The 22,144-nt window shown below is 42.9% G+C and overlaps 1 protein-coding gene and 1 non-coding gene across 2 annotated transcripts in view; both read left to right on the top strand.

Annotated features, from left to right (window-relative positions):
* Positions 1-22,144, top strand: part of SIRT5 (sirtuin 5) — a 35,034-nt gene that overhangs the window by 3,197 nt on the left and 9,693 nt on the right. The window contains exons 2-8 of the mRNA XM_014849539.3: positions 4,839-4,988; positions 8,549-8,682; positions 10,855-11,080; positions 13,851-13,938; positions 14,756-14,809; positions 16,204-16,327; positions 18,452-18,567. Of these exons, the coding sequence (XP_014705025.1) occupies positions 4,874-4,988; positions 8,549-8,682; positions 10,855-11,080; positions 13,851-13,938; positions 14,756-14,809; positions 16,204-16,327; positions 18,452-18,567 (857 nt within the window). The 5' untranslated portion in view covers positions 4,839-4,873. The remainder of the gene's footprint in view (positions 1-4,838; positions 4,989-8,548; positions 8,683-10,854; positions 11,081-13,850; positions 13,939-14,755; positions 14,810-16,203; positions 16,328-18,451; positions 18,568-22,144) is intronic.
* Positions 21,654-21,760, top strand: LOC123287483 (U6 spliceosomal RNA). The gene has a single exon (XR_006530814.1). It is a non-coding gene; the product is annotated as a U6 spliceosomal RNA (small nuclear RNA).

The following is a 22,144-nucleotide window of genomic DNA, read 5'->3' as shown; positions in this document are numbered from 1 at the left end:
AGTTTATTCAGGAGTTATCTAGAATTCTTGACAAGAAGTGGGAATATTTCTTAACATTTAAAAACCTACAGAAGAAGAAAAGAATTTTCTGGATCTAATTGATGTTTCCAAATTTAAAGATTAGAAAGCAACAGTGGAATCAAACATCTTCATCTTTGAGAGAAGTAACTAAAATAGATATGAAGCTCAAAATGATAGCATAAGTAACTTTGCAACAAGTAAGGAGCTTTTAGTAAAGTTACTCAGTATTAGGAACTTTAATCTTCACAGTTTTCAAGATATCCAAATTTAACAATTATCATCTATGACAACATCTTAACACCTTAAATGGATCTAAGAAAACCCCCTTGATAATTATTGAAGCTAGGTGATGGGAACATAAGGGTTCCTTATATTATATTTTTATTTTATCTAAATGTGTATTTATATTTCATTATATTTTTGTATATGTTTAAATTTTTCCATAATTAAAAGAAAACAAAGTATACTAACATCTCCCTTGTCCCTTACTGAGGTGTTCCAAATAATTAGCTTTTTCAAATAAAATTGAAATTTGTCAAAAGCTTATTATGCCCATGCTGGTTGAAAATCCTGCCAAGCCATTTTGCCTATGCTTCCTTTAAATAGAGTGCTGGGGTGATTTTCGCGATGGTTGGTCACCCACTGGTGGGTGTCTGGGTCTGCCCACCTCCTCCCCCTGGCAGCCCTCAGCAAGAGGCTTTTTTTGGCGCTCCCTTTGGCTCTGACCTGCATTCCTTCTCTGCAGGAATGACTCCAGGCAGCCGGAGGGTTTTGTCCCCTGAGGTTGTTCTGGAAACCAACACGACACCATTTTTCTCGTAACCTACTCTCTTTTTCGGTATTCTCAGCTTCTTGTGCAGTCTTTTTGATGACAGCAGAGACAAGTTACAATGAAAAGTCGTCGACATACTTGCTTCTTGTTATTTTTAAGTGAGGTTTATTGAAATACAACTTATATACTCGGAAATTCACCCTTATTATACAGTTCTATGAGTTTTGAAAAACCACCACAAAATAAAGACATGGGATTCTCCATTGCTTTAAAAAAAGTCCCCTGGCCCTCCGTGCCGCCCCTCCCCCAGTCCCTGGAAACCCCAGATGTGATTTCTGTGCCTGTAGTCTTGCCATTTCAGAATCTCAGATAAATGGACTCAAACAGTACGGAGCCTGTTGTATCTGGTTTCTTTCACTTAGCGTAATGCTTTCCTTTTTTTAAAAGAAAGCAGCTTTATTTTGAAATAATTTTAGGTTCACAGAAATGTTGCAAAAATAATACACAGAGTTCCCATATACTATTTACCCAATTTCCCCTAAGGTTAACATCTTACCTAACTAGAGTCAGGTGGTCTAAACTGGGGCGTTTACACTGATACAGTACTACTGACTAGTTTGCAGACTTCATTCACATTTTGCCGGTTCTCCCACTAACGTCCCTTTTCTTGACTTGAATCCAGAATCCCACACTGCATTTACTTGTCATGTCCCCTATCTTTATCTTTCATAATGTTGATAACTTTTATTGAAGAGTGCTGGCCAGTTTTGCTCCAGAATGCCCCCTCAATTGGGGTTTGTCTGATGTTTTCTCATAATTAAATTGAGCTAATGCATTTTTGGGAAAAATACTACGGAAGTGATGTTATGTCTTTCTTGTTGCATCGTATCGGGAGGTAGATGAAGGCAGAATATCTAATTGCTGGTGATGTTAACTTTGATCACCTGGATAAGGTAGTGTCTGCCAGGATTTTCACTGTTAAGTTACTATTGCGTAATACTTTAAAAATTCACCCATGTTGTTGCATGTATTAAAAGTTTGTTCTTTTTATTGCTGAACGGCATTTCATTGTATGGATGAACCACAATTTATTTACCCACATGTAAGTTGATGCACATGTGGTTTGCTTCCAGTTTGGGGCCTGGCACTATTTGATAGGCTTTGGTGTTCTCCTGTTGAACATAAATGATTTCACAGAACACCGCCATCAGACAAGGCTGCCCTGTGACCACAGTGAATCAGGACAAAAATAAGCCAACTCTGTAATTAGGTCTGAACCCAGACAAAAACAAGAACTCTGTCTAAACCACAAAAATGACAAAACATCCTTCTTGCCTGGCAAGTATGAGGTCCTGCTCTTTCTTGACCAATCACAGCTCTAGCCTCACTTCGCTCCTTCCACCTGTTAGATAAGATTCATTAAAATAACCAATCACAGTATCCTGTTGCTGACAGCATCCAATCCAGAATGCAGCCTCCCTTCCATGCGCCCTCCTCAGCCTTGCCTAACACAAGCCCACGTCCTGTGATAAATCCTTTCCAACACTGCTGCTGAGACACCCTGCAGGTCCTCAGGGTCTGCTTCTCCCTCCTTGCCACTTGCCCCATGGCAGGTGTCTTCCTGGTCTTTGGCAGGAGAGCACTGAATGCAAACAGAACGTCAACACATATATTGAAAATCCTCGCTTACACTCTTGTTTCCACACATCCTGTTTCCCATCCCACCACCAATTCTTTTTACTAATTTCTTGCAAATTCTCCCATTTTTTTTGAACAGAAATGCAAGTAAGGACTATGGTATATACATATATCCTGTTCCCTTTCTCTTACAAAAACTATTTGTCCATGACTTTTTGCCCTGAACGTTATATTCTGAAGATCTGTAACAGACAGAACGTTTTCATTCTGTTTGTTTGTTTTTAACGCGTGAAATCTGAACAATGGAACAGTTTATGGAATTAAGCTGATTTGGCACTAACAGGTTTTTGAGCCTCATCTTCCGGATGTTTATTTTTAATCTCTCTGAATATCCTCTGGTCTGCTGATAGCAACAGTCATTTCTGAAGCCAGCAAGCTGTCTGCTTGTAAATACTGAATCAACCAGCACAGCACGTTTAATTAGACTTCGTTCATTTGTTTTTTTAAAATTGTAGTAAAATACACATAACAAAATTGACCATCTTAACCATTTTTAAGGCTACAGTACAGTGGTGTTAAGTACATGCACCTTGTTGTGCAGCCAATCTCTAGAACTCTTTCGATCTTGCAAAACTGAAACTCTGTACCCATTATTTTTAAATATAGTTTATGTACAGTACAATTAACTCTTTTTTTAGTGTAGAGTTCTGTGGGTTTTGACAGACACAGTCATGTAACCATCATATAATCAACATGTAGGACAATTCCTTCACCCCACAAAATCACCTCGTGTCCCTTTGTATCCACTCCTCCCGGCTCTGGTAACTGTTACCAAACAAAGGGGGTTTACCGCCCGATGCCCATAAAAAAGCGATAATTATTGCACCGGCTTTTGAGAAAAGAGAAGGCTTTATTGTGAGGTTGGCTGGCAAGGAGGCAGGAGGCAACGCTCTCAAATCTGTCTTCCCAATCCAGGGCTTGGGGCACAATTTAAGAGGCTATGGGGAACAGCCTGGTGTGTGGAAGCACCGGCAGGGAGGGTTCAGTTGGAGGGCTGCAGCCATTTACGGTAGGGTGTGGAAACCCATTCTTCCTAGACAGCGGACCCCTCGCTTCCGATGAGAGTCCAGATTTCAAGTTCTGGTTGTGTCCTGGTCCTTTGGTTCCTTGGGGGGAGAGTCTTTGGTTCTAGGTGTTATTTCAGGTCAAGATTTTCTCCTCTGCACATGCTCTGGCTTGCTGGTTTTGGCTCATTGTCCCTGAAAAACAACTTTAACCTCCTGTTGATAAGATAGGGTGAGATAGGGCGCTGATATGTTTTCTGTCCCCGTAGCTTTGTCTATTCCAGAATCAGAATCGTCTACTTATTCCACAAGTAGAAGCCTACATACATTCTTTTTTAGAGCAGCTATGTTGCATATGGTGGGTGTGCCATTGTCTGTTGAACTCATCCCCTGCAAATGTACATCTAGGTTGTTTCTAGTCTCTTGCTGTTAATCACAATGGTCTACAGAACAACCCTGCAGTCATTTCGGACGTGTGCAAGTCTCACTGTTGTAAAAATTCCCAGACTTGGGAGTGCTAGGGCAATGGGGAAAACGCATTTGTAATTGTGATAGGTTGTCTTCCAAAGGGATTGTAAGATTTTAGGCAATGTGTTATTTTTCTATTTTTCCTTTATCTCCAGACCTTTAATCCTGAGTTCTTTCAATAGTTTGACCCAATAAATGGAAGTCAGCTCTGCCAATTACCCTTTTGATGTTATTGACCCAAATATTGTCTTTTTCTGTCTCTTTTCTTTTTATAAAATTCCTCAGGAATAAAGATTTACTCAATGTGCCTTAAGACTCCCAAGTTTTTTTAATACAATGTCATCTTAATCCTATTTGTTGTTATAGTACATGTCTTCCCTGCTTAGTTCAGTTTTCAGTTAGAATTTACATTCTCATGGACATTGTACTTTGACCAAAAGTTGAGAGGCCAGTGGTTTTCATACCTTTTAAAAGCAGCAGAACCTGTTTTTCAAGTGAATTCTCACATCTAACTCTTTCCCAAGCCACTAAGGCCATGTTTCTCAAACTTGAGCATTCATCAGAATCACCTGGAGACAGAAGTCAGCCCCAGCTCCAGAGTTTCTGATTCAATGGGTCTGGGGTGGAGCCCATGACTTTTCTTTTCTAACAAGATCTCAGGTGATGCTCATGCTGCTGGTCTGGGAACCACACTTGGAGAACCACTGCTCCAGGGTCCCTCTGCTCATCTAGGAGCACCTGAGAAGAAAAATGGGAAACAGCTAGTTTAGAGGATGAACACCGTTTCTGTTACTAAAGATTTTTGTTAAGGGCATTCTTACATTTGTAGAAATACGAATCTTTTCTGATTGTTTGTTGTTGTCATTTTTCTAAAGCCTATCTCAAGAATTAGGACTACAAAGAAAACCTGATGCGACCTCTCCAGATTGTCCACAGCCGATTAATTTCCCGGCTGTGTTGTGGATTAAAGTCTGCAGCCTCCACACAAACCAAGATTTGCCTGACGATGGCTCGTCCGAGTTCAAGTAGGTCCTTCTTAGCTGGCCGTCTCCTCATTGACCCTGGAATTGGAAGTACCTGAAAGTTCACACTTTGTGGGGGAATGTCTGTACTGACGTGGGTGCTGGGCAAGATTCTGGAGACAGCCACTCTGTCCTCTTCTCCTTAGGCAAGCTCCTTCCAGGACAGGCCAGAGATTCGCTCTTAATAGTCAAGTCCAGGGGCCAGCCTGGTGGCTCAGGGGTTAAGTGCCCACGTTCCACTTCTCGGCGGCCCGGAATTCGCCGGTTCGGATCCCGGGTGCGGACATGGCACTGCTTGGCAAAACCCATGCTGTGGTAGGTGTCCCCACATATAAAGTAGAGGAAGATGGGCATGGATGTTAGCTCAGGGCCAGTCTTCCTCAGCAAAAAGAGGAGGATTGGCAGTAGTTAGCTCAGGGCTAATCTTCCTCAAAAAAAAAAAAGTCAAGTCCATTCAAGACATTTTATTGTTTCTCCCAGAATATTTGCATTTAAGCTTTTCACACATGTTTTGTATTTTAAACTCGTCACTTATTTCCAGGGGAGGAAAACTGGTGGTTGTCCTACAGGGTAGTATGGGGTTAAATTTTCTACTGGAGAGAAATGATTTGTATCTGTACCTGACAAAAACCTACAAGTTAACATACCTGGGCCCTTAGTCTATGGTGAGTGTAGAGTCTTTAACAGATTTGTATAAAAATGATCTTTAGGTGGGCCTGTTAAACTGTGCTTCAATACGGCATTGAAGGGCAAGCTGACCTCTTTTTGCCTCGTTTTCAACTTTTGGATAGCTTTTTCTAGTCCTATGAGTCTGCTCAGATCTAATAACTCCTTCATCCATTTCACCCAACCTCAGGAACCGAAAAGCACCCAGAGAACCTAGTTCCACTGAGCTGCCCAAGCTCTTGGTGTTCATAGCTGTGCAGGGCAGGCTGTGAGAGGCTGCGGCTTGGCCAAAAGTGGGCTGTCTGGGTCGGGAACCACAGAATATGCTAGTGTGTTTTCTTTAGCAGTTGGGAAATGTCCTTTTTAGAAAGATTTTGCACCACTTTTAACGTCATTCTATCTTACATCCTGTTTTCTAAGAACCAAACCTGAGTTGACTTTTATTTTTTGCTAGGAAAGATTTGCTCTGAGCTAACATCTGTTGCCAATCTTCCTCTCTTTCTTTTTTTCCCTCCACAAAGCCCCAGTACACAGTTGAATATTCTAGTTGTAAGTCCTTTTAGTTCTTCTATGTGAGCCACCACCACAGCATGGCTACTGACAGACAAGTGGTGTGGTCCTGAGCCCGGGAACCAAACCCTGGGCTGCTGAAGCGGAATGTGCCAAAGTTTAACCACTAGGCCATCAGGGCTGGCTCCTGAGTTGACTTTTTTGTTTGTTTCTAGAAGTTGCTTAAAGTGATACCCTAACAGAAATAACTCTGACCGAAGAATCTATTCATCAGTAGGATGACAGAGTTTACAAGGGGTAGAAAAGACCTTTAGGGCTGGGGAAAGTGTTATGTGTGAACTTTGATGTCCTTAAGGATGTTTTTGGGGTTTGAACCCAGGAGTCACACCAATAGTTCCTAGAAAAGTACTTGTACATTTTCTTCATAAGCATCTTATTCTTTCTAGGAGATTAGATCAGACTACAAACTCTAACTCACCCAGACTGGGTTTCTTTTTTGGAATTCCTCCTGGTTGGATGGCTTTTGTGGCCTTATTTTCCACACCCGTCTATCCCTGAAAGGGATGAGAGTTGAGGCAGAGCGTTAGCATCGTTGGCAGGTGGTTGGGTTGGTTGCATGTGAAGGGAACAGTGTGCCTGAACCATCTTCACTCCTCTGAGCCTTTCGCTGCTGAAAGCGGGGTCCCAGGAAGCTCCAGGAATGTAGCCAGAGGGGGCTGGAACCCTCTGCTGCTTTGTTCCTGAGAGCCTGCTTTTACTCTCTGTTCATTCTGACCAGCAGTCAGAGAGGAAGAGAAGCGGGGAGAGGTCGAGCCTTCTTTCAGAGTCTCCATCCTGGGCCAGCCGTAGAAGCGGCTCTGGGCTCTCGAGGGGGGCAACCCCTATCCCTGCCTGGAGGGAGCCATCAAGTGTGAGAAACCAGCACAATCCACCTTACCAGCTGGGGGTGCAGAGTGGAGTCACATTCCCCTCAATGCTCAAGTTCATCGTCTCTGAGCCCCCATCCTACCGTCTTTCTTCCTTTCCTCCATCCCATCTGTCACCAGTTCCATCTCTCGGGATGCTCATTCGGTCCAAGGATTAACTTTGGTTGCCATTGCCTCCAGGGGCAAGACCAGAAAGCCTGCCGCATCAGCCGACGAACTCGCTTCCACTTTTGGAGCAATCTTCAATGCTTGAGCACAGGTTGGCCACTCCTGGAAGATGCCTGTGTCTGGGGCCACAGGCCATGCTGGTCTGGCACTCACTTCTCCGGGTGGAGGGCAGAAAGAGAGTCTCTCTTCTCCTGGCAACTTATGCTCAGCTCTCTACCTCTTAGGCATGGCCTGCTGAGGCCGCAGCATGCACTTAGCCCACACCCTGGGGCCTACAGAGCCACAGCGCCTGGGAGAGAAGGGTGTTGCCGTCAGCCATGTGCTGTGCCCTGACCCAGTCTCTGCCACCCAGGAGAAACAAAGGCCATTCCAGGTCTGGCTCCTGATTCTTGTCCTGGGATGACGACATTTATTTCCAGGGCAATCTCCACCTCAAGATCCGTGTAAAATGCTTTGTGCAGGGCTCAGGGCGAGGTGAGCCCTCACTGAATGATGGCTGTGGCCCCTATAGGTTTGAGGTCAGGCAGGAGGATGCCTGGAGGTGCAGGACAGGGCCCGTGACCCCGGAGGGCAAGCCACAGTCTGTGATCCTGTTCACCTGCTGTCATGTTATTCTCTGTGTTCATTTCCTTTCTGTACCCCAAGTCTCTGGTGACACATTGAAAAGTCCAGCTCTTATTTGGGGTGTAAAGGAGAAGGTCATGTGTCCAAACTGGGGCGGAGCATTTGTTCACGGGGAGGGGCCCTTGTCCTCACCTTGGTAGCGATGCTGAAGGAAGCTGGAATTGGCAAGATCCCCAAAGAAAAGGGAATTTGGAGAGGAAGGGAAGGCTTTGGGGTCTATTGGGCCTCGGGTCAGCCCTCTCACACACACACACACACACAAGCCTGTTTTTACTTTTATGAAGGAAGATGCATGCCCACCCATTAGCCTTTTTTAATCTTCCTAAGAGCCTGGGTCCAGGGAATGCACTATTGTGCACATGAAACAGCCAAGGAAACCCAGGATAGCAGGGGGCAGTCATTCACATAAGATCACACAGATGGATGGAGGCAGGGCTGAGATCCACAGCCAGCGCTGGGTGCCCCCAGCCCCTGCTTCTTTCTTAAGGCACTCTTCACTCACACGTCAGGCCCCACGGACGGCGTCTTCATGGTGTGGGAATAATTTTTATTTGGGTATCTTCAAGTATAATTTCAAACAAGGTCAACTTTTAAAATATAGTCAATTGATATGGAATATAAATGTCCAAATGGTACAGCAGATTGACAAAGATTTTACTCTCTCTTTAGATATGGCCGATTTTCGGAAGTTCTTTGCAAAAGCGAAGCACATAGTTGTCATTTCAGGGGCTGGCATTAGTGCTGAAAGTGGGGTTCCGACTTTCAGGGGAGCTGGAGGTTATTGGAGAAAATGGAAAGCTCAGGTGAGTAATGTTTCCAGAACATTCAGGGGCTCTTCTGAATGAAGCCATAACAGAGTTTGCCTCAGAACCTCTGCTGATGCCTAGAATCCAGAGGGAAAAGTTTTGAAATTCACTATGACTCTGTTGTTCATTTTGGCAACCACACAAAGTCTGTAGTTTAAGAGCTCAGATTTAAGCAAAGCAGCCGCTTTCCTTACTTTCTAAATATGTGTCGATTACGTCTATTCGGATAACAGTTAGATTTCTTCTAGTAATTAAAGCAGAATCAGAAAACCTTGATTAGCATAATTCATTACTTTTCCGTAGATATTGAAATTAAGGATTAGAAATCTTTTTCAAAGTTTCTGTGAACTTTTCATATTAAAACCAAACTTGAATTGTTGAAGGCTTAGAGCCTGATGTTCCAAACTTTATACAAAAACCATTAGACCGTAAGTTCTATGAGGGCGTGGATTTTTTTAGTTCCATCTTTATTGAGGTATTAATATACATACAATAAAATCCACCAATTTTAAGTATACAATTCAGTGAGTTGTAATAAATGTATACAGTTGGGTAACCATCTCACGATCATGTTCTAGAACATTTCTGTGCCAGAATATCCCTTCAAGGCCCGTTGCAGTCAGTCCCCTCCCCTCCCTCTGGCCTGGGAAACCCCTGGTTTTGGAGGGCAGGGCGTTTTGTGTGTTTTCGTCATTGCTCTATCCTCCGCTCGCAGAACTCTGGCACGTGTTGGTGCTTAATAGATTTTTGTTGGCAAATGGAGGCAATCATAAATAATTACTTCGATACCTGATTTCCAAGCTTAGTGGGTAATTTCTGGTTGAGTGAACCTGCCCTTTCTTCCTCTGTCAAGATGTCTCATGCTGGCAAATGCTTAGGATGTTTTATCCGCTTTCCGCTGCCCTCCAGGCGAGGCCTGGGGCTGTAGATGTGGGGATCATTGCCTTAAAGGTGAAAGGGGACAGAAAGGAGAGCAGAGGGCCTTTAGGGGCCCACAAGAAGGAGGAGCCACACGGAGCAGTCCCTGAGTTAGACAGGATGGGGGCTCCGAGGTACAGGAGGAGCTCCGAGATCCGAGAGGGATGGTCAGTCGTGTCAGAGCAGCTCAGGGTTTGTGGGGAAGCAAAGAAGTCAGTAGAATGTGTTTGACTCCAGCTGTGTTCCAAGGACACATACGTATAGGTTCATGTGCCACCTGTACATGGCTTCAGGCCACTTTTGTTCTAGGCGGAGGGCAGGAGGGAGGATAATCCACAGCAATGGTGATCCACTCCCCAAATGAAGGCTGACATTACTACCAGGTAGAAGGGTGACCTTTTTGCCAATCTTCTTTTTTTCTTCTTCTTCTCCCTAAAGCCCCTCAATGCATAGTTGCACATTCTGGCTGTAGGTCCCTCTGGTTGTGGCATGTGGGACGCTGCCTCAGCGTGGCCTGATGAGTGGGGCCACGTCCGTGCCCAGGATCCGAACCCGTGAAACCCGGGTGGCGGAAGTGGAGCGTGTGGACTCAACCACTCGGCCCCAGGGCCGGCCCCTCCTCTGCTCTCTTTCACTGTAGATGAGATTTGTCTCTCCTAGAAGAGGAATCATACTTTAAAATATATGTATTTTTATATATTCTGTTAATATATGTACTGTGCTGCGTACGTGTAACTGTGTGCATAGCTATAATTATAGTCATAAAAACTGAGTTTCTCAACTGTGGTCATTACACCTCAGTTGGGCATTTTGCATTTCACTTTTTTTCCTGGATAAATAAGACTGACTTCATATATATTGGGGCTCCATGAAAAAGTAGATTCAACCTAAATGACCTTCCTGCCTATTACTTCATGTTCATAACTTACTCGAGTGGAAAATGGGACAGGACGCATTATCCCTGCCTTTTATAATTGGGGAAATTAAAACCGATTTCTCCCAGGTCCCTTGTTAGTCCCAGGCTTGGGACACAGGCTGGTGCCCAGGCCCCTGTTCTGGTTCGCCACACTCTGTGAACCTACAGCAGCTTGCACCCTCCCTAAGCTGCCCGCCTCCGTTTTAAGGAGAAAAAGGGGCCTGCGCATGTCCCCCACGTTTGGCTGTCACCTCCATGGTTCGGCACCCCTCCACCCATGTTCCAGGGTGTTAGTGCTTCTTTCCCTCCCTGATCCCACCTCCTCTCACCCGCAGGACCTGGCCACTCCCCAGGCCTTTGCCCGAAACCCATCCCAGGTGTGGGAGTTCTACCACTACCGGCGGGAGGTTGTGCAGACCAAGGAGCCAAACCCCGGGCACCTCGCCATCGCCCAGTGTGAGGCCCGGCTGCACAAGCAGGGCCGGCGGGTCGTGGTGATCACCCAAAACATCGATGAGCTGCACCGCAAGGCTGGCACCAAGAACCTTCTGGAAATCCATGGTGAGGGACCCTCAGCCTCACAAGAGGAGGGGAACTAGACTTGAAAACACGTGTCCTGCCACTTCCCACCTGGACCCACTGAATCAGAATCTATATTTTGACCAGATGCCCTGGGTGTCTGGTCTGCACAGCTGCATGACCTCCCCTCGCGGGGGAGTTCTCTGGAGGGATATTGTCCTCTGAGACAACTGTCCAGCTGGGCTGACGGGAAACAGGAGGGTTGCGTCTTTGACCAGCTGTGGCTTTAGCAGGAGCCCGCAGGAGAAGACTGGCATTCCTGGGGGTATCCATCTCCTTCCCTTTGTCCCCCGATTGGCACTCTCCGCTGAGGCTGTGCTTCTGCTCAGCCCCTGAGCCTTTAGGGAGCTGCCAGCTCAGTGAGCTTCACTGCAGCAAGCCCCCCAAGTTGGTGACACCTCGTAGCGTTTGTCTTGGGTCCCTTTGGCTTCCCTTCTCTACCCTTGATGATCCCCTCCTTTGCCCTCTTATCCTCTTAATCCTCTCCCCTCTTTGCTCTCACCAAAAATCTAATAAATTCATTCATACAAGAGCATCAGTGGGCGTGCAAGGATTTCTTCCCAAGGGCACTGGCATTTAAGAATCTACAAAACTTCACTCCCAAGGAATGCGTTTCTAATTGTGGAATCTCCAGAGGCCGTGACTCAGGGGGGAGTGTTGCCTGTTTCTGTGTGTGTGCAGTGAAGTTGCTCGTTTTCACCCAGGCCTGTGGTCATCCTGATAATGAAAGTCAAGCACTGTTTGCTTGGATCCCTTCTCTCTTTGGTGTCCCAGCAACAGTTAGCCACCTACTAACCAAGTGTTTTTCAGGCACCTTCTTCTTCTGGGCCTCTTTCCACATGTCTCTTCTCATTTCTCTGCAGTGTCACTTGCCGTGTGTAAAATGTGTAAAAGGGGGATGATAACACCTATCTTATAGAGTTGTTTTAAGGATTAAATAAGATAATATATGCATATTAGTTGGGACTTTTTTGGTTGAAAGCAATGAGAACTCTTCTAATTTAGGCAAAAATCAAAGAAAGCCTCTTTTTTCATCAAAGTGAAGATGCCATCAATTTTAAGATTAATCTTGTTTTTAATGTGACACTTAGGAAGAAAATAATCTGCCTAAACCATGACATTTTATTTTGTTGTTCCTTAGAATTATTATTTTATACCTAGAGGCTTTTTAGAAATTGTATCACTCTTATGCAAATAAAAAACAAAATATGATTGAAATAAAGTGGTTAAGGTATTTCCCACTACCCAGCTCTTCTGAATTACATCTGAATGACTCTGAATCATCCATGCCTTCGTTTTCCACACACTCTTATGCTCTGGGCCGCCAAGGGGCTCGGTGATCCAGCATTTCCAGAAAGAATGCTCCTCTGTTATCTCTGGGGTTCTCTTCCAAGCTGCTGACACACATTCTGCATGTTTGATGTTGGGCCTTTCCTGATCTTAGCAAAAGGTGTCAGCAGAAATGTTCTAGACAACACCCGGGATTCATTTTCTTCCCCAAATGGCCCTTAAATGGTTTGTCAGCTGAAACATCCAGGAGTTGCCTTTGTCCAGTCAGGCCACCGAGAACAACCACCAAGTTACCACAGGGTTCAGTCATTGGTGTTATCCTTCAACAAGCCTGTGCAAGGGCGGGCTCCAACAACCACATCACATCCGGCCTCTGGCCAGTAACAATTTTAGGACACAACCAAATTTCAGAGGTCTTAACATGGGGAAAAATGGCCATACGAAAAGTGGCAAGTATGTATATTAGCTCACGAAGTGAGGAGCCCTGAGGAGGAGCTGAGGTCATTAGCAGGCTCCCTTCCTTTCTCTGCCTGCCTCTCTCCCTCGTCTTCCCTCAGCTGTGTACTCTTTGAGTTAACCTCACCTCTCCTCTCTGCAGTGGATCTGCCCCGAGGCACCAGCAAAGGTAGCATCCGTGCAGCGCCTGGCTCTGGTTTAGCTGTCTCCTCAGAAAATAAGCCTCCGGATGGCCTTCCTTGGTCACATACCTCCCTTTTGACCAAACACTTCCGTTAGAGGGACAAGGCACAAAGATTGGACCTGTCTGGAACTTGTGCCCAAGCTTGTATTTTGGAATGTGAGTGACAGCTCCATCAGCTTGGCATGGGATACAGGAGAGATGGGTCCCCAAACAGGGAATACTAGACAGAATGGAATAACATGTGTCCCCTATGGTGTGTGACATGCTCAGCACAGCCCCGGGCATAGGGTGAATATTTAGTGAATTGAGGTGGCCATCATTGCTTTAGCTCAATAAATGGTTGCTTGGGTTAACAATGATTTCCTTCATTTATTAGTTGATTATTTACGCGTTGAGCAGCTTTCGGATAAAAGATTCAAGCTTTACTAAGTCAAAATTAAGATTTTGTAAACAGATCCCAAGCTACTGACCGGTTATCAGTCATATACCTAGTGAGTCGTGCCCTCAGGTTTAGGTTCCCTCCATCTGCCCTACCGACCACCTCAGTTCCACCTGAACATCACTCAAGGCAATCTGAGAGCTCTGTAGTCACGCGGGAAGTTACCCCATCTGTCTCTCCCCTCCAGATTATGAAGTCCAGGAGGGCAGTTGCTCTTGGCTTGTTCATTAGTATTGTATGCCCTTACATTTCCCATGATACCTAGGGTAGGCCCATTTGCTAAAAAGAACATAAAAACTAAATTATTTTGTACCCTTTTAGACAAGGAGATGATTGCTCTTAATTATACTAAATCCTGATCTTGTTTAATTTGTATTTCTCAGGTAGCTTATTTAAAACGCGATGTACCTCTTGTGGCGTTGTGGCTGAGAATTACAAGAGTCCAATCTGTCCAGCTTTATCAGGAAAAGGGTAATTATACTGCACTACAGAATAAGTGTGTGTGGTTTCCTCTTTTAAATTGAATATGAATGCGAGGAAATTGAACATTAATCTAAGATTCCCATGGATATTTATGAGAAATAAGACTAGATACAGAACAGCTGTATGGTAAAATAAATAGTTTGCTCACAATTTACAATGTTAAGTGAAAACCACAGGATCTAACTCTATACAATATGATCCCAGCTTTGTATTTAGACACGTACACACACACACACACACACACACACACACAACATGTTGATATATCTATATTTAGATAAAAAACCAAGAGGGAACTATTGCAGAATGTTAACAGTGATTATCAGGAGTGGCAGGATTATTGGAAATTTTGATTTCTTCTTTTTATCTTTCTGAATTTTCCAACATTTCTCTGATGAATATGTACCATTATTATAATTAGGGGAAAAATTTAAGAGTAGATTCAGAATATTGAGAAAAATTCTACCTGACCATTTTAAATCAGTTAAATTATGTAGGTAATATATTAATGTAGTATCATTGCAGAAGATTCAAATTATGGTGATGCATACAGTGTAAATCATGAAACTCGCCCTTAGCACATGGGGCTGCCCCACCCCCTCCCCACGTACAGATTCCCTCTCTTGAGGTAAAACCACTGGTAATGAATTGTTTGCTATCTATCCTTCTAGTCTCTTCTAAGTCAGTATTAATTAGGAGTTTTGTACCATATCCTTCCAGGCAAATATAGAAACTTACTGGGTTATGTTATTTCTTTGTTCTGTGATTATAACAAGGACATCTTTCTTTTTATTATTTATTTCAGCTCTCCAGACCCTGAAACTCAAAGTGCCAGAATCCCAGCTGAGAATCTTCCCCGGTGGGTAAAAATCTCTGATCTGTGTTTGGTGTTCCAGATTGCAAAAAAAGAGAAAATTAGGAATCAAAATCTAAATTCATTTGGTGAGGTGCCTCTTAAATGCGCAAATGCAAAAACCAGCCTTGACTTCTGAGGCCAAGGGCGAAAGGACAAAGGATGAACCAAACCAGGGTTAAGAGAGCTGCTGCTTTCCACTCCCCTTTGCTTTGTGTGATGGTGGGATAGTTTCAGTTCTGGAAAGGTTCCGAAGCTATTATGCCACGGATGCTTATCCGGTGTCTATAAAGCTTAGAGGCTGGCATCCTATAACTGGTCAATAAATGTCAACTGCTATCATCTTCATCCTCCTCATCGTCATCACTGTTAATAATCCAAGGTTATGGAGGTAGTAAAAGATCTTGCAAAGGTGAAATTATAGGACCAAACAGAACTTTTGTAAATTTAAAAAAAAACCCTAGACAGGTTTTTATGTCAATTTTTCAAAGCCAGAGATTAAAACAGTGCTTCCAAAAGTGTTTCATAGAGCTCTAGGTCCATGCGATGTTGATGGGCATTACTTGATCAAAAGATGTTATATGCTCAATATGGAAACACTACATTAAACAAAGTTAAAGGACGTTTGCCTTACTGCAGGACTTCTCAGAGCATTTAATATGCGAAAGTACATTGTTACTCTCTAAAAAGTGGTTGTAATATGTTAATATTTCATCGGTTTATTTAACCACAGAACCCTTGTTATTTTTCTTAATACGGGTTTTCATTTCTAAATTCTAAAGTTTCAGTCTAAAAGAATAGGGAATCCCAGGGGTTCTTGAGTAGGAGATTAATATGATGAAATGTTTGGGGGAGACTATTTTAGGAGGTATATATAAGATGACCCAGAGGAGCAGGGAGTGAAAGAGGAGAGATTTTTAGTAATCAACACTGGAGAACTTGGCTATAGACAGGGCACGAGAGAGGAGAATCTGAGAGTAAATAAAAGGAGGCCATTGATGAAATTAGGGGTGGTTGGGGTGTTGGAGGCAAATCTGAGTCCAGTATTCCTCCCAGGTCTGGGTTACTGTGAGCCCAGTCATGCCAACGAGGGTGGTGAAGTAACTGGGAAAGAGAAAGCTGCTCAGAAAGGGAAGGGCGAGCTTGGCTGAAACACACTTGTCAACAAATAACCCAGTATATCCAGACAAAATAAGAACTTTATAAGGGCAGCTAAAATTAGAACTTCGTATTCAGGACAAGCTCATGTGGGCTGGGAGGGAAGGGATGGGGGATAGGAAGGCTCGAAGGGGCCTGTCTGCACAGACTGGATTTGGGGTTGCCCCTAGCCTTCCTTGGATCCACCTGGGCAGACCTGACAAGGTGGCTCTTGGGTTGGGTTAAAAAGAACGTCCTTACAGGTGTGAAGAGGCTGGGTGCGGGGGCCTGCTGCGACCCCATGTAGTGTGGTTTGGAGAAAACCTGGATCCTGCCATCCTGGAGGAGGTAGACAGAGAGTTGGCCCTCTGTGACTTATGTCTAGTGGTAAGTCACGCCCTTGGAATTTTCTGGAACAACTGAACTGGGATGGAGTTTATTGTTGTTTCCTCCCTCCCACCTCCCTCTCTTCCCCCCCTCTCCCCCTTTCTTCCTCCCTTCTCTTAAGGCGTGTGTTGAGAGGTCTTGTGGTGCCCTACAGAAAAACCAAGAAGGGGCCAGCCAGTGGCTTAGTGGTTGAGTATGGTGCACTCTGCTTCGGTGGCCTGGATTTGTGAGTTCAGATCCTGGGCATGGACCTACACCACTCATCAAACCATGCTGTGGTGGCAACCCACATACAAAAAATAGAGGAGGATGGGCACAGATGTTAGCGCAGGGCCACTCTTCCTCAAGCAAAAAGAGGAAGATTGGCAACAGGTGTTAGCTCAGGGCCAATCTTCCTCACCAAAAAAAGAAAAGAAAAATTAAGAAACAGTAAGAATTTATCTTAAAATATAAACCTATGTAAGACTGTATCTTGGGCCTCTCAAAGCTTTCTCCTCCCTCCCAAAATAATGAAAAGAGCATGTTATTGGTTCTGATTTTGAAAGTAATATATGCTCATTATTAAATTTGAGAAAATACACAAAAGTACAAAATTAAAAAGAGGAAATTAGAAACCACCAATAATTCCATCATCCAGAAATAGTTACTGTTAGCATTTTAGTGTGTTTTGTTCCAGACCAGAGGTGAGCAAACTGTGGCCTGTGGGCCAAATTTATCCTGCCATTTGTTTTTGTAAATAAAGTTTTATTGGAACACAGCCATGCCCATGCTTCTGTGTATTGTCTATGGCTGCTTTCACATTTTAATGGCAGAGTTGAGAATTTGTGACAGAGACTGTATGGCCTGCAAAAGCTAAAAAGTTTACTATCTGGCCCTTTACAGAAAAAGTTTGCCTTTTCTAGACCCTGTCTTATGCAGGTGTACACGTATTGTTTAAAATTCAAAAATGGGTTCATACGATATGTTCTGTTTTGAAACTATTTTATTCAATTCACTTAGCATATTCCATATCAGTACATCCGAATCCACATCATCTTTTAATCGGCTGCATGGAGTTCTATTATATGGATATAAAGTGACATATTTAACCCATCCTCTATTGTTGGACATTTAGGCTGTTTCAGAGTTTGTTTTTTAAACAGTGCTTTGGTGAATATCCTCAGACATAACTCTTAGCATGCTCTTCAAATTATTTCCTTAGGACAGATTTCCTAGAAGTGGAATTAATTGGAGAAAGGGTATGCGTATTTCAAAATTTCCTTAACACAGGAAAGGAAAAAGCAGGGGCCCTGTCTCATGGTGCATATTCATTCAGCTGGTATTTATCGAGTGCATCCCAGTGTTGAGTAGAGCGTCCGTGTTCGTGACAGACAGTTCAGCGAGAAAAGCTGGTTTGTAAAACGTGTTCTGGTCTTTCTGTTCTTGTAATGAATGTTTATAAACATATATTCATAGGGAAAAACCTGAAAGAATATACGTCAAAGAGTGAACAGTGGTATCTTGGGGTAGTAGGATTATGAGTGACATGTAGATGTTTTTTCTTTGAATTTTCTAACTTAAAAAATAAGAACATGGGTTATTTGTATCACTTCAAAGAGTCAAAGAGCAGAGCCAAAAATAAAACCAACCCCCGAAAGGGGATGATTGAGTTGTTTCTTTTTCACTCTCTCCGTTTGCACAACTCTCCTTTTCATATCACGTCTTCCTGAATTCTAGTCATCAGCCAAAAGCACACCTCCTGACTTCCCATTTGTCCTTTAGACGCTCTCCAGTCATCCCATCCAGCTTAGCATTCCTCACGCCTGCAACCACAAACCTGCCCTACTTGTGTGGGATTTTTTTGGTTTTTTTTTCTTTGGTGAGGAAGACTGGCTCTGAGCTAACATCTGTGCCAATCTTCCTCCATTTTGTATGTGGGATGCCACCACAGCATGGCTTGATGAGCAGTGTGTAGGTACACACCCAGGATCCAAGCCTGCAAACCCCAGGCCGCTGAAGCGGAGCACATAAACTTAATCACTATGCCACTGGGCCAGCCCCTGCCCGAGTTTATGTAAGGTTTTCTGAAAACCCTGTTTCTTCTCTTCGTAGTGTGGTCATTTATCCGTTCCCATTTCTCTGTAGGTGGGAACATCCTCTGTGGTCTATCCTGCCGCCATGTTCGCCCCCCAGGTGTCTGCCAGGGGAGTTCCAGTGGCCGAATTCAACATGGAAACCACCCCAGCCACAAGCAGATTCAGGTACAGATTACCAGGCGGGGAGACGGGAGGTAGTCAGCAGGTTTGGACATGGTCATCTACACAGGCTTTACCTACTGTTCTAATTAAAAAAAAAAAAGACAGATTTTGTGTTTTCTTATTTGTCTGTAGTTGCTTTTATCGAAGAACAAAATAGCATTAACTGTGGACTGAGGTGGCTCTGTCTTTTTTCAGGGGCTTTGGTTTTCTCCCATTTTGAAAGCTCTTCTTTGATTCTTCAGACTTTTGTTTTCTTTGTATTTTTAAGCCAGATTTAGTACTGGCCCTTAGAGGCAGGCGAGCCTGGGAGACCCCCACGCAGAACCTCATCAAAGCTGCCCTCACTGGGAGGCTCCCTGAGCAAATTCCTCTTTGGACTAATTCCAGGAGTATTTGTACTTGTGGCCATGTTATGATACTGATCCTGCTTCCCAAATTTGGGTGGAATGCATTCATCATCATAGGATGTGTTGTTAGTCTCATTCTGGGTTCCATTTTATGCCTTCACCTTTGTTTTGCTTTCTTTTTTCACCCCTGCTTTCTTGTCTTCACTTTTAACTTAGATTATATATTATTGTCAGTCTGCTTAATTCTTTTCTAGAATAAGGTAGAATATAACTAACGAATAAATAAATAAAAATAAATAAAATGAAAAATTTCACCGAAACTTCTCATCATTACTTGAATCAGTGGTTGTCAACCTCAGATGCATACAGTCATGTCACTTAATGTCGGTGATGTGTTCTGAGAAATGTGTTGTTAGGTGATTTTGTCATTGTGCGAACATCACAGAGTGTGCTTACACAAACCCAGATGATACAGCCTACTATGCACCTAGGCTGTATGGTACTGATCTTACGGGACCGCCGTCATATATGTGGTCCGTTGTCAACTGAAACATCATGACACAGTGCATGACTCTATTTTTAAAATACTCATGACTGGGGTACCACCGATGAGATTCTGACATAATTGGTCTGAGGTGTAGCCTGGGCATCATGACTTTTATAAGCTTCCTAGGTGATTCTAAAGTGCCCCCAGGATGAGAACCTCTGCTCTAAGCCTTCATTAGGATAAAAAATGTGCCAACGACTGTGTGGAAACACACTTAAATATGATCCTGTCCAGGTGAGTTAGCTGGTTTTCATCCTAGTCTTCTCCAGGTCTCTTTATTCAGTTACAGCATGTGTCCTTGCTCCATAGTTCTTCATTCATGTTTGAGTGGTGGGAACTAGGAAGACATCCTTTTAAAAATTGCCTTGTTTGTAAAACTTATACTCTGAAAACTACAGAACATTGTTGAAAGTAAAAAGAAGATCAAAATAAATGGAAGGACATCCCATGTTCATGGATCAGACAACTTAATATTATTAAGATGGCAGTATTCCCCAAATTGGTTTACAGTTTCACCCAGTCTCTATCAAAATTGCAGCTGGATTCTTTGCTGAAATTGAGAAGATGATCCTAAAATTCATGTGAAAATGCAAGGAACTCAAAATAGCCAAAACAAAAGGAAAAATTAAGTTGGAGAATTCATACTTCCCAATTTCAAAACTTACTACTAAGTTACAGTTTTCAAGATGGTGTGGTATTGGCATAAGGACAGACATAGAGATTGGTAGAGTAGAATGAGAGTTCAGAAATGAGCCCTCACAGTTATGGTCAATGATTTTTGAAAGGAATGCCAAGACAATTCAGTGAGGGAAAGAATAGTCTTTTCAACAAATGGTGCTGGGACAACTGGATAGCCACATGCAAAAGAATGAAGTTGGACCCCTTCATCACACCATATACAGATTAACTCAAAATGGATCATAGACCTAAATGTAAGAGCTAAAACTATTAAATTCTTAAAAGAAAATATAGGAGTAACCTAAGTGACCTAAGATTAGTTAAAGCCTTCCTAACTATGACACAAAAAGCACAAGCAACATAAGAAAAATGGATACACTGGACTTCATCAAAATTTAAAACTTTTGTACTTCAATGGACACCATCAATAAAAGGAAAGATGACCCACAGAATGGGAGAAAATATTTGCAAGTCTAATATTTGATAAGGGACTTAAATCCAGAATATATAAAGAACCCTTACAACTCAATAACAAAAAGACAAATAACACAAAAAATGGGTGAAAGATTTGAATAGACATTTCTCCAAATAGAATACTCATGGTCAACAAGCACACTGAAAAGATGCACAACATCATTAATTATTCGGGAAATACAAATTAAAACCACAGTGAGATACTGCTTCATAACTACTAGCATGGCTATAATACAAAGAAAAAGGAAAATAACAAGTGTTGGTGAATAAATTGGATCTGTCATCCATTGCTAATGGGAAGGGAGAATGGTGCAGCTGCTTTGGAAAACGGTCTGGTAGTTCCTCCAAAGATGAAATATAGAGTTAACATATGACCCAGCAATTCCAGTCGTAGGTGTATAGCCAAGAGAAATGAAAACATGTATCTACACAAAAACAGTACAAGAGTGTTCCTAGCAGCAGTGTAAACAATAGTGAAAAAGTGGAAACAACACAAATATCCATCAATTGATGAATGGATAAACAAAATTTGATATATTCTTACAATAGAATATTTTTCAGCCATAAAAAGAATGAAGTACCAATACATGGTGCAGAATCGATGACCTTGAAAACATCAGACTGAGTGAAAGAAGCCAGTCACACATGACCACATCTTGTATGATTCCATTTATATGAAGTATCCAGAGTAGGCAAAGCAACGGAGACTAAAGGTAGATTCATGGTTATCTAGGGCTGGGGGTAGGGAGGAAAGGGGAGTGACTGCTAATGGGTATGTTTTCTTTTGGGGGTGAAGAAAATGTTCTAAAGTTGATTATGGTGATGGTTGTACAACTCTGTAAATATACTAAAGATACCATTAAATGATACATTTCAAATGAGCAGATGGTATGTGAATTATATCTCCATAAAGCTGTTCTACTAAAAAGCGAAATTGTCTTCTAACTTATCCCCTGAAAAATGGAACATTAGGCCTCTAATTTGCAGTGTGGCACATAGGTGTAGTACCTGGGCTAGTTAGCATCATTAAAAGTAATATCAGGGTGCTCGCTTCGGCAGCACATATACTAAAATTGGAATGATACAGAGAAGATTAGCATGGCCCCTGCGCAAGGATGACATGCAAATTTGTGAAGCGTTCCATATTTTTTTCAAAGCAAAACAGATAAAGACAAAGAGGGACAGTATATAATGATAAAAGGAACTCTCCACCAAGAAGACATAACACTTATAAATATATACGCACTCAACAGAGAAGCACCAAAATTTGTAAAGCAACTCTTAACAGAACTAAAAGAAGACATCAACAACAATACAATAATAGTAGGGGACCTAAACACCCCATTAACACCAATGGACAGAACATCCAGACAGAAAATCAACAAGGAAATTATAGAATTAAATGAAAATTAGACCAGATGGACTTAATAGATATATATAGAACACTTCACCCAAAAACAGCAGGCTACACATTCTTCTCAAGTGCACATGGAACATTCTCAAGAATAGACCATATTTTGGGAAACAAAGCAAG

The sequence above is a fragment of the Equus asinus genome, chromosome 8 (genome assembly GCF_041296235.1).
Source record: "Equus asinus isolate D_3611 breed Donkey chromosome 8, EquAss-T2T_v2, whole genome shotgun sequence".
Taxonomy (NCBI): Eukaryota; Metazoa; Chordata; class Mammalia; order Perissodactyla; family Equidae; genus Equus; species Equus asinus.
Note: the sequence above shows the minus strand (reverse complement) of the source record. Positions and strands in the feature narration are given on the sequence as shown.